General features: G+C 39.5%; 1 protein-coding gene across 1 annotated transcript in view; it reads right to left on the reverse strand.

The window, feature by feature from the left end:
• The window catches only part of IMPG2 (interphotoreceptor matrix proteoglycan 2), a 64,714-nt gene that overhangs the window by 28,515 nt on the left and 22,989 nt on the right, over positions 1–13,210 (reverse strand). The window contains exons 4-6 of the mRNA XM_075766877.1: positions 9,840–9,871; positions 9,722–9,745; positions 338–390 (exon numbers count right to left, since the gene is read on the reverse strand). Coding sequence (XP_075622992.1) covers positions 338–390; positions 9,722–9,745; positions 9,840–9,871 — 109 coding nt within the window. The remainder of the gene's footprint in view (positions 1–337; positions 391–9,721; positions 9,746–9,839; positions 9,872–13,210) is intronic.

Genomic DNA, 13,210 nt, shown 5'->3' on the forward strand with positions numbered 1-13,210 from the left:
ACACCTGAAGAGCTTGAGGAAAAGTATCAAATACACTAATCAGAATAAAATGCTAATGTTCTGTCTCAGCAGATGTATTTTTGGGAACATTAAGTTAAGTGCAATAAAAAGTACACAGAACTAATTTCTCAAATAGGATTTTCATGATTCATACAATAAGTTTGAAAAGTATGAAAGTAACATCAGCATATAACATGATCTCCAGATCACAAACAGCATTATTTGAGATACAAAAATTCATAGCTCTTTTGCTCGCTCTCAAATCCAACCACCACCGAATTTCTCAATTTTCTAGTAATTCAGAATCAGCCTTGACAGGAATTAGATGAAAACTGACCTCTCAATGTGGTAACATCAGCATCCGAAGCTGGAGTTGGAGTCTCACTACTGCTAAATAAAAATAAAATCAGAAATTGAAGTTGGACATGGTGAGACAGATTTATTAGTTTTTGATTTATCTGTGATTCTGCTGCCACACCAAAAAGCACGTTTGCAAAATAAATTTGTTATAGTACTACTATGCTGGTAACTTCATAAAAATTAGGCTTTGCAATATTTCAGTTATCTTTTGCAACCCAGACATTGGGTCACTTGCATCACACAACACACCATATGCCTCTGTCGGTTGCTAACCTCCTTATATTCCAACCGACTTGGAGTGCCCCCCCCCCATACATTTTGCCTTCTAGCAGTTCTGTAAAGGAAGCAAATGCAAAGACCAGACATAAAACACAAAGATAACGTGTAGTATTCTATAAAATAGTTTTTAAAATACTCTCCAGTGCACTAAAACATTGTAACTGTACTGAAATCACTGCAAGAAGATGGGTTCTTCTCATCATGACTTTTACCCTGCTTATTTGGAAATCATATCTTCAAATCAAAATCATATCTTCAAAAGGCATCATTTTCCAAATCCAATTATTGTATTCACACACACATAAAACAACTCTAGGCCAAATGTGGAAAAGAAAAACATTTCAGATAAAAATCACATGAAGACTGTCAGCCTTGAAGAAAAACTAACAGCTTTGACATGGCTCTTACAGTAAACCCAAGCTCCTTGGGGTGAATCCTGTTAGCCCTGAGCAACTGTCAAGTTACCAAGAGTGGGAGACATGCTCTGACAGAAACAAGTCTTTCTTGAATGAAGAAAAAATTATTTTTCAGGTTTGTCATTATTTTTAATATATTCAGCCCAATCTGTAAGATTGGAAGTTTAAGTGCTGGAGAGAAACTGAACTGCAGACTTCAGAAAATCATTGAAGTTCATTGTATTGACGTATTTCTCTCACTTCTCAAGGAACTTATTTTTTATTGGTGGTTGTACTTGTGCCATAAAATAAGCATTGCAGCAAAGAGCCTTCACTGTAATATACACAAGCTCTGATATTATGTGAGCCATGCTTCCTAGCCTTGCCAGGTCTGATTTTTAATTCACATTACTAGATCACTGGTCTTGCAGACTGTCCTCAAGCAAAACTCCAGTCAAAGTTGATGGATATTTTGCCTCCTTCAGGGCTTCAAATCAGTCTCCGCATCACTCAAAAAATCAAAGGCTTCCAGTACCACCCAGACAACCAGATCCAAAGTTACATACTAAAGTTACCAGGGCACAAGCATACGATCAAATGACAGTTTCACTGAGTTAACATCCCAAACTCTGTCTCTCCCCCTGCCTCTCACAGGCACATAACACTTGCCAATAAACAGACCTGAAGAGAAATTTGATGAATTTTCTGTTTAAGCCAAGAATCTTCTCACTCATCCTTCCCTTGGAGGCACAGGCTAGTCCTGTACATAATGATTAACTATACCAAAATATAGTAAGTTCAGGGAATGTTAAACTGACAGAGATCTACATAACAATCATAAAATGTTAATGAAAAATAAAATAATCTCCAGATGAACAAAGCAGAAAATACTTATTTAAGAGTTTAAACAAAACCTTCATGTATTTTCCTGAACAACTAAAGCCGATGAGCTATATGCAAGCTTTGGAATGTACAGTTATTTGTGTCTGCTTCCATCTCGTGGACACTGGTACCGGTTTTCAGCCAGCACAGTGCAAGGCAGCTCTCTACCAATTCTTTGACAACCTCAGTAAATCTTGCAGTGATTTCCAAGACTGGAAAGCCACATTGTACTAGCAAGCATAATTTCGACAAGATATCCTCTCTTATCCTCTCTGCCACTGCCATCACACGTACAAAGACTTCCAAGTAACTCATTCAAAAAACACCAACTTCTTTCTGCTACAAAACCCCCAAAAATTTCCATATTAAAAAGATTTAGATTTTCTTAAGAATGCTGGTTATATTTCAGAGGTATTCAGTCTCCTTACTTGTTTATGATCTTAGAACTGAAATTAAAACTATTGCTTAATTATTAATTGGTCAGATGAAATATTTTCCAATTAAATTCACTTAACTCCAAGGATGGATTACTCTTACCAATTTCAATAGGCATTAGATTACATCTATACCAGAGTCTCACCAAATTACAGCATCCATAAATAAAGCATTTTAGTGCATCATATCTAATGATGGTATGTTCAGAAGCAAATGTGATTCTACTTTTCAGGAGAGGTGAAACAATCTGGGATTTTACTTAATACAAACTGTTTAGTGTAACCAAGGTCAGAATAAAAACTCAACAAAAGCAATGTAATGTGCTGTGAAAGAACTCTGCCACGGGATTTGTTTGAACTGAAGTGCTCAAACTCATATAATAAACATTAGCTAAGCCCTGTATCAACCCCCTTTTCTCGAGAAGGGAACAGCAAGAAATGTGATTTGCTTTAGTAGAATAATTTAGGCTCTGAGCTCAACCTGAGACTCACAGGACTCGGCCCAGCTACCCACAAGTCAGTACCCAGTATACTTCAAGGGGCCTCCAGGCACTCCTGACCTCCAGCTGCTGCCCTGGAAGGCACTGGCCACCCACGGATGCCACGTCGTCCCTGCCAGCCTTCTGCAGATGTCTGCTGTAACTTAGGGCATCTCAAAAGGACCTAAAAGGCTATCTGACCACCTGAGCAGTGGGTTAGTCTTGCCTAAAGGCCAGATGCCCACCCAGCTGCTCTCTCATTCCTCCTTCTCAACAAGACAGGGGAGAAAATAAGACAAAAAAGTTCATGGGTTGAGATAAAGACAGGAAGATTGCTTACCAATAAGCTCCACAGGGAAAACACACACACCTTGGGGAAAGTTAAGTTATCGCATATAAACAGATTTGGGTAGTGAGAAACAAACACTAAAACACCACCTTTCCTCCACCCTTTCCCAGGCTCAGCTTCACTCCTGACTCCTCTACCTGGTGTGGGCTCTGCGCGGGCGGCAGTTCCTTCAGGACATACCTATCTGCTCCAGCATGACTCCTCCACAGCCTGCAAGGAATACGTGCTCCTCCGACCTTGGTGTTCCCTGTGCTGTCATTTCTCATTCTTTCTGTGCCCTCCTCTTCTCTCTGTGAAGTGTTTTTGCCCTTCTTAAACATGTTTTCCCTGAGGTACCACTAGCTCGGCTGCGGGGCTCAGCCGTGCCCTGCGGTGGGTCCCTCAGACCTGGCCGGAACCGGCTGTGTCCGGCGTGGGGCAGCCCCGGCCGCTCCTCACAGGGGCCGCCCTGCAGCAACCCCACCAGCGCCTGGGCACCCACACCCAGTACCGCAAGATCAATTTTAAGTTGCTTGAGTTTTTAAAGGAAAAATCCTCAAAGTAGGCAAGAAAAAACAAGGACAATGCTATGGTGTGGTATAAATCACATTTTAAAAGAGGAGCAGTGTACAAATGGAAAAGTCTAAAATTAGTTTTCCAGAGTAGAGTACTACTTCTAGATTAGATCACTGGTTATAGATGTTCAAAATAAAATTCTCCAATTTTTCAAAGGTCCCGGAGCACTCTCACCATCACTGACTCATCTGACAGGGTACTTTGGTTGGTAACAACAACTTCGGCGTGGGGTTAGCCACTTGGTGCCAACCACAGACCAAACCACGCCATGGGGCAACTGTGCGAGTGCTGAAAAGCAAGGTCGTTGTCATTTACAGCACAGCAAACCCATCACCTTAAGCATTAACAGGCTTGTCAAGGCCGGATAATATGTTCTTACTGGTACTGAGAGGCTTTTAAATACAAGCCCCCAAGAGCTAACCAATTTTCTGACAAAATTCTGGCTCACAGCTGGCTGAAAATTAAAAGCCAAGGGCTTAAATAACACCTAGTAAAACCCTAATCAATCTAACAAAGCAAGACCAGTCAAGTACCGAATTTGGCCAATTTAACAGTTACCAGTTTTTGTCAGGAGGATAAAAATACTATTTTAAGAAAGTGTGCCATAACTGACCTCACTTTGTGCACAACATTGTTTTTTCATTACTTTACTGGAACGGTGAGGTTTGCTTTCTTTTTGCATCCATTTCTTTTTGCCTTCTACTTCCCCTTAGCATTTTAATTTTTCAAATGCCCCCTTTATTAATCTCCAAAAAAAGCAGCAATAGTACTAGGTATCTCTAAAGAAGCCACTCAAAATGCACATGACAATGCATATACCGATTTGCCTGAACACATTGATCTTCAAGGTAAATACAGATTCCCCTTCAGTGACACCATTTAAAATATCGGGGATTGTTTTTTTTGCCCCAGGCTTAATCCAGGGCCCAGGCTTTATTTTTAACTATACCTACACAAGCAAGCCACTCCAGGTGGAGGGACTATATTCAAGCAAGAGCTTACTATGAATTTGAGACACGTACATATGAAATGTAATTTCTGTTGTCCTACCTGCATGAGTGATGCCCTGGACCACCTTGGCTGAGCAGTAAGCAAAATATAAAAACATACACATCTGTATGGAGAGGCAGGAAGGAATTTGCACAAGCAGATGTCTATGCAGCAGAATGAACAACACTGCACTGTTTCCTTAGCAGAAACAACCGGTTTCAGATCACACAGCTCTGTTAGACGCCTGGATCCAGGCAGGTGCAAGGGAAGACCCATAAGGGCCTCAGAAGTTGATCTGAAGCAAACAGTGCTTATAGACAGCCTATACATATTATACAGCAAACACAGCTCATAAATACAGCCTATATTCCTGTTTTTCAAGCCCCTTGGTAAGTACTTCTGTGTGACATCAGTCATGTCAGGAAAAGACTCTATAGGTTCCAGTCCACCAAAGCACAGAGTGTCCCATTGACTCAGGGGCAACTGTAGAGCCTAAACAAGTTCTTTACGTGCAACCATACTGTGTTATTAAGGAAAAATACCACTCTGGACCTGGCAATGTGGTATTGGTAATACCGTTTCACCCCCTGCTATGACCTTTTTAAAGGTATTAGTTACATTCTTCTCTACATAACTCCTCAAGGTTTAACACAAACTTAAGTCTGTGGTTGAAGAAGGTAACATATTCAGATTTGTACTACATGTTCTGGACATCCATCAATTTGTTTATCAATTTGAATGTCCTAATTTGCTATGTCAAGAAATTAATGTTCTTCAACATTATTATTTCAATGCTTATATTGGACAATCATTTTATGGTCTGATTTTCTCCTTTTGAAATGTTTTAATCACATGTCCTTGAACTAAGTATGTGATTTCAGAAGTATTTTTATCCACGTACAGAATGCAAAACTGATTCAGATTATTTTCCTTTTAAATTGTACTTGCATGTATCTTAATTTTCATTTAGGTAGTTCTTGAATTTTGACCTCTTCTGGTTTTAATTAAAGCAGGACGCACCTTTCATACCTGACAGTAGGGACCACAAAAGAAAATCTACAACTGAAGAGGAGCAATATGGAACTCTTCACATGGGGTGAAGCTGTGCAGATGCTAAAAAATTTCTGAAACAAGCAATATCGTTGCCAAGTCCACATGCAGACAATAAAGGAACTCAGGTATGTTTCTACTTAATTGCAGGCAGAACTGCTGAACTGTTGAAATGATCCCAACATGGAAGACAAACTCTTTTTCTTTTATAATGCACATTTAGATAAATGGTACAAAATTTGAGTTGATACATCATCAACCCTTGCTGCCACCACTGATGAAATGTGGATCCTAAATTTGCCAATGCATTTCAAAGCAGAGAACATGGACAGAACAAAGGAGGTCCGGACATGATTTATTGCAACTAATTTCAGTGAGTCCAGAATCAGCAAGTACCACTCAGAAAAGACACACGCTTCTATTTCATTTGACATTAATAGCCACTTCTGAAGAAGTGAAAAAGTTGTGCATTATAGTCATCCTTTTCACCTATCCCATTCTCCTTTTCTTCAGTATGTTATTGTGTATACAGCATTCAAGCAAGGCTCTGACATAAAAGGTATATTTTTCTATTGCAGCAGTTTTGTGCTACTCGTTTGCTTTCTGTTGATTCTCAAGGTCTGGCTTTTGACTCCCCCACAGGAATTAGACAAAACAACTGTCCTATTGTCATGAGACATACTCCAAAATTAAGAGAGCAAAATTCATTATGCAAAGTCCCAATAACCTAAGGAATAAAGCTATTATTAAAAGTCTTGAGCTGATGTAGTGCTCCCACACTTCCCACTGGGGCTAAAGTCCACAATATCCACTGGGCTGCTCTATACACATCTGGATTGTGTCCCATATATTACTTTTCCTTTGAGGTTTTCTCCTCAGTGGTACTTAATTTAATCCCTCCGTTCCTTAAAAGGCCAGGCTAGCTGAGCATTTAACCTACGTGAATGCATGCACTAGCCTTACAGGAACAAACTTTCATCCTGCTGTTACGCAATTGTCAGTAATGCCGGATTGTGAGTTATTCTGGGAAGTAAATTACACAAGTACAAGCCACCTTTCTGTAGGCTACACTAAAACTATCCTACCATCCTAGTGTTTAACTAGCTGAAGCCAGCTTTTTCCAGCTAGAGACACGATATTGACATCTAGGTAGGATTATGAGATGTATTAAATGATTTAAATCACAGCTTCAATTCTACAGCTCTTTATAGCTTTCAGCACAGTTTTGCTTTAGTCTAGAAAGGTAGCATGGTTAAAATGACCAACAGATATCCAGGGTCTGTCTTCTGTGCCAGATCAGCCCCAAAATAAGGAAACGGACCCCCAACTGTTTCACAGAAAAACCAGATTGGTCAAAGCTCATAAAAAGAAAACATTCTTTTAGTTTCTTGTGCCTGGGCTATGCTCTAGAAAACAAACCTACTGCAAAAATTCCTATGTTCTCATCAGTGGGAAAACAGACTTAGAAATATGCCTAATGCTAGGCCTCCAGACTGAAATGACTGCTTCTGCACAGTCACCAGAGAAACTGGAGCTCCTCAGAGGACAAATCAGAACACCTCTGTTAGACCCTTGCTTCGAGGCATTCTCTGGAGAAGCCTGTCCTTCCCGGGCAATGTGAGAGCCTCACTCGAACATCTCAGCTAGGTACCCAACGCAGGTGCTTTAGGATAGTGCTGCCATCCCTTGAGACATGAGACCAGGTCAATTCCCCATTCTGACACAGATGGCACAGCCGTGTGGCAATACAGCCATGCTCAAATCACTGCATTGCCCTGCACTGGACCAGCCCCTCTCTGCACGTATGGGTCAGCCTGTGGCTACAGCACTGCTCAGGAAATGCCAGAAGCACACTCACATCTCCTCCTGTGCAGGAGGGACTTGACGCTGGATTTCCCACACTGTGCCCAAAGGACTGGAGGTGATCCTGGTTTAGGTCCTTACACCGATTTCTTACAGAACATTTTTGAAAGGTCTTAATTTTATTCTGATGTGTAGTGGGAAGTCTGGTGTATTTTTTCAGGAAATAATAATGTTGGCTGTTGGCAATACTTAGATGGCTCACTCACTCTTGATGTAGGATGTCTGAAGTTAGCTAAGACATATTCTACCCATGACAGCCGATGTTTTTACATGATCTTGGCTTTCAAACTTCACTGCTTAAACTTTGTGGTGCAGAGATGCCCAGAACACTCTTAGAATAAGGGTTGTGTGTGGGGATTAATTTTGCAAAAAATAAATTATTTTAATTTCTTCCCGATGCTTCATTATCCAGAGCAAATCTACTTGTGTCTATCTCACTGCTTCAGTCTTGTATCACACTCTTTATGCAGTATCATATCCAAGCACAAGACAAACGATAACTTTTAGAGGAAAAGACATAGTAAACCCAAAGTTTAAACTGATGGTAATAGCAAAGATCCCATTCTAAAGGTAGAAACAGTCTGAAATAATATATACTGGGATAAAAGCAATGTGTTTTTGAGAGCAATGCAGTAAAGCCCCACAGTGAATTCAGCTGGGTAAAGCTTGTCATTTGTCTACTGGAGCCCCTTTAATGCCTGTCACAAAACACTTGATAAGATGGCTTTTGTACGAGTACAACATTAATCATTCTGATCCACCTTTCAATCAAATGTTGGGCTTTTTGCATTGTTAGGTTGCTTAGCCAGTGCACGTAGGGAGTCTAGATTAATTAGTGTTGACTCTAATTCCTCTCATCTATCTCCACATTTACTAGATTTCCGGAATCACGTAGAGGGATACAGTAGGTTTTCAAACGCAAACAACTTCAGAAAGATGAATTTTTTCAGAGTTGTCAACATTCAAACGGAGATAACTGTATCTCTGCATTCACTTTTTCTGATAAATAAGATGTGGTTCCATTCGCATAAAGAGCCAGTCTAGAGAATGACTGATGCTAATGAGAAAGAATTGGACCCACAGAGTTTACAAGACTTTTTTTTTTTTTAATTTATTTTCTCTTGGAAAATTTGGTCAATGTTGCGTTCTCAACAGAGGAAGTTCTGAACAGATGTACACTACCCAACTGACCTGGAGGCTTCAGGGACTGCTCATGTCAGGGGAGTGTTCAGCTCAACAGGACAGAGAGTAACCAATTTCTTAGGAATCACTTTTGTCCTTATCATCTCATGTTATTAATTTTAATATATAAAGTTGTGGTTATGAAATCATGATGAGGATACCTAATTTGGGAAGCTGGGCTTTTTTTAAAGACTGTTAATACTATTCCCAGTAAGCAAATTACTCATTTATCATAGCTTTATATGGCCAGTAAAGCAGGGAATTGAACCTGCCAATTTTTCAGATGACTTCAGCACCAGGTTGTTTGGGTTTGAATTGCTCTAAAAGTAACAGCTTAAAGTTCTAAGTAGGAATGGAGTAATAATAATTTGAACTGATTTTCCTTTGAGTTTGAAAAAGACATGAAAATAACAGGTCAAGTTCAGGTTTGCTTTGGTAAAAAAGCAGCCACAATTCAGACTAGCTTTCATTTTTATTGCCTTGTTAAAAGTGTGAGGAGCCCAAGCAGCCAATTCCCTTGTAACTGTTTTTAGAGCACATCTCTTAAAAGTGGGGTGTTTTTTTAAAGCACTTCAGAAACATTCCACTTTTTTTTTTGCTTTTTGTAATGACGACCAGGACTACAGTTAAAGCCTTTGGGAAATGTTCTCAGGGTAACCGGAACTCCAACACAAGTAACTAAGGACACATCTCCTTCCCAAAATACATTTCCCTCACTAAAGCTCTTCAGGTAAATAATAGCCTGCATCTGTGCCCGAAGGCCAACAAGGTGATGACATACTTAAGCAAAAGTGCAAGCCCCAGATTGGTTAAGGTATTTTGAGCATGCCAAGCATGCCAGGACAGCCAGCCAGTGCTTCGCATGGGAGAACCACAAGGCTTTAAAAAGGGAAAATTACTTACCCACATGACCAATCAGTGCAGGAGCTGACAAGAAAAAGAGAGAAAAGGTTACAAAATGTCACAACTCAGCCCTGCTGTTATTTCCAGAGTAAAATGCAAGGCAAACACAGGTACTCACCTGCCCATTGCTTCCTTTGTATAGGACAGTTTCTGGAAAACAAACAAACAAACCCTAAGTATATTTGAGTATCTGAAATGCAGTTTATACCACTTTGTTTCCTCCCTTGTGCCAAAATAATTCTCTTTTCTTTATTCTGTGTTCATTTTTTAAGTTCAAAATTCATTAACAAAGTCCCCGCTGAAAAGAAAACAAGTCTTACATTTCCAAAATACAACTGAAACTGAACAACAGATACTGTAAAGAGCACTAGATTTGTCAGAAGATGCACTGCATTTCTGCATTGTTCTGCAGGAACAATGTTCCCTCACCTTAGAGGAGGCTAGCAATAAGATCACTTGCTTAAAAGGATCTTAAGAAAGACACTATTACTTCCGCTACTTGCCTACAGATTTAAAACTGTATTTTTGAAAGTACAGTTACAGCTTAAAAATAAGGTAGTAGGATTAGTCTGATGACTTTGTTTAGGGTTATACAAGTGACAAGGATGACATTTTTTTCATTAATTGGTGTATGAAGACTAAGGCAGAGCTACACAGTTCATGATTTTTCATCAAAATTCTCCTGGTGTTAGTGACATTGGTTCTACAGGGGAGTCACAGGAGTGTCTGTGGGGAACCCCACAAGAAGTGGAGGAGATGCTGAGCAGTTTGCAGCATGATAGCTGTTGAAGAATAATGCTGTACCCTGCTGTACCCTGTACCAATGTGAACAGAATACAAAGTACTTATAGAAGTTTATTGTCCAGCCATGTATTTTCTGTTTGTCTCTGGTTTTAGGGGAAAGAGTATTGTTTGGTGGTTTGTTTATTGGGCTGGCTTTCTTTACATAATCAGTGCAGATACATTTTCCAGTAAAAACTCAACCCAAAATGGATCGACTCAAATATCTACTTTGAAGTTAAATTACAATGAACTTAACACATAGTATTTCCACTTTGAAAACTTCCCTACAAAACACCCATATGTATTTAGTGACCTAAGGACTGACACTCCAAGCTAGACTCATGATTCTTTTTGCGAAGGAGGAGTGGAAAGGCAAAAGAGACTTTTTGAACAGGTTAGCCTGCTCATTCTCTTCACCTGTGTTTCTAAGGAAGTCTAGAACTTCAGGTTTTATTGATTTGGAGCCACACCAGTGACTACCTTTCTCTTCTTTCCAGGACATCTGTGGACAGTAAGTGTGATCACAGCTAGAATGGCAGGCCTGGATACCAGCCTGAGGAGGGCTTGCCAAAATACTGATTTCAGTCAGTTTGCTTTTCAGCATGTCCTTTGGCCAACCTTTATTGTACAAGTCCATTAAATCAAGTATTTGGAGATAGGAGATACTAAAGTGTGAAAAAATTAAAACACAACTAGACCAGTTTTAAGTGACAAACGAAGAAATTAGGAAGACTAGGTAGTCTAAAGTGAAAAGTCTAACTTGGGGCCAAGAAAACTGTACTGGACTTGGGGTATTTTTTTTTAAGGAGTCATTATGCTGCTCTATACAGTGTTTGTACTCAGCTTTTGTGTACTGGGTTCTGCAAGGAATAGAGAAACCGATTCCATCTCTACAAGCTTTTAGGAAGTTATATGTAAGTAGTAGCCCTTTTAGTAAAAGGTGTTTGTTCATTAGAAAGAGAGACTTTCTTCCATATTCAGTCAGTCAAGGCAGTTTGTAGATGCTATTAAAACCAAACCTGGTTATTAGGGGTCCCACACATTTTTTTATACCACCTGGTAGTCTGTACCCAGCAGCTTTACTCACTAGTCCGCAGAGGCCATTGACAGCAGAGGTCACTATAGTCCTGATCATTTCATAGAGCAAGGAAACAGAGATGCCCCAGTGAGGGGCATCTTGGCCAAAGCTCTGTTGCAGGACAGCCTGAGGAGCTGGTGGCACCCAGCTTTCCTGAGTCTGGGTCCCAGGACTTGACTAAGATGTCTTGTTATTTCCAAGTCTTCTATTCAATAAATTATAAAAAGAACTTGTAAGAACCAAACTGGAAATGCCAAATTGTTATTTTAATGGCCAAGATCTAGAATAAAAACATGACACTATCTCTACATCTACCTTTTAAAAGAGGCATAAAATTACTAAGTTGTCATAAATTACTGAGTTGTCATCTAATTTTGTAGTAAACTAGCAAAGCCTAATACTGTGTGATTGGCTTTCAATGACAGCCTCTGCATGGGGCAGCTGGATTATTCCTTAATTCACCTAGTTCAAGACAGAATATTCTCTCTTCATTGTGAATCACATCTTTTGTGAAATAAAATAACTTTAAAGAATTATATGCTTTAAATGACTGTTTAAATGACCTGATTTTTCACAAATCTTTCTCAGACAAAATATCCCCCTAGATTCAATGGTAGCTTTGAGAAATAATGATAAAGATTGTCACCCTTACATTTGGTTGCTATATAATGCTGTGAAGCCATTGTGAAAACAACAACAAAAAATGCATGAATTGTAAATTACAAATGAGTTGATAAAAGAATTATCAGTCATCCATTAAAACCCATCTGCCAGTGCAAAGCTTGCACAGAGATTATTATCATCTTGCAGCTTTATGTCACAGGTAAAATCTTAGGGTTTACAGGAAATTCAAAAGGAAAGTATGATCTCAATACCCAGTCTTCAGTTTCTTACAGTCTACAGAGGGCTGAAAAACAGATTCACACATTTTTGGATCAGTCTTACAGACTGAAATATAAGACTTTTTTTTTATTATGTTAAATGTGGTTTGGGTTTTTTGCAGCTGAGGATGTGAAAATGAAGCATCCACCATTGCTAAGCTGGCATGGTCTGCAATAGTTTGTAGTGCGATTGCCTTCCTCTCTCTTAAATGTCTAACTTGCATTCCACTCTGGGGTGCGGGCAAGCACTGACATATTTTAGTTTCATGGCAAACAGGGACCTTCACCCCCTAATTAGAAGCCAAGGGGTCTAGAGTTCTAATGCTGCCTTGGTTTCTCCTTCAGTACAGAATAGCGTTTTCCAAATCACCTCACCTCTCTGGCTTAGTTCCTTCATTTAAAAGATGGAGTCATAAACATACCTACCACACAAGGATCTGCAAGGATTGATTAACATCTTTACCCTTTGAATACTTGAAGTGATCTATAAATAGTTCTACATAGCAGCAGCAGCCACACCAAGGCTTGAGGGGACAGCTTTTACTCAGTGAAGTTACCTCTGAGAGATGCTTTGTATAAAATTAGTTCTCTTGAAGCGAGACCTTCATAACATTATTATACTAATTCTTCTAAAGCTGGAAGCTGAGTTTTGTGTCAGTTGCACTAGTGCTTCCCTTTCTCAACAGGCCACAGTTAGTTTATCTAATGCAAAATTATCATGAATTAATAAAAGTCCATAGAATTAAA

This window comes from Balearica regulorum, chromosome 1 (assembly GCF_011004875.1).
Source record: "Balearica regulorum gibbericeps isolate bBalReg1 chromosome 1, bBalReg1.pri, whole genome shotgun sequence".
NCBI lineage: Eukaryota > Metazoa > Chordata > Aves > Gruiformes > Gruidae > Balearica > Balearica regulorum.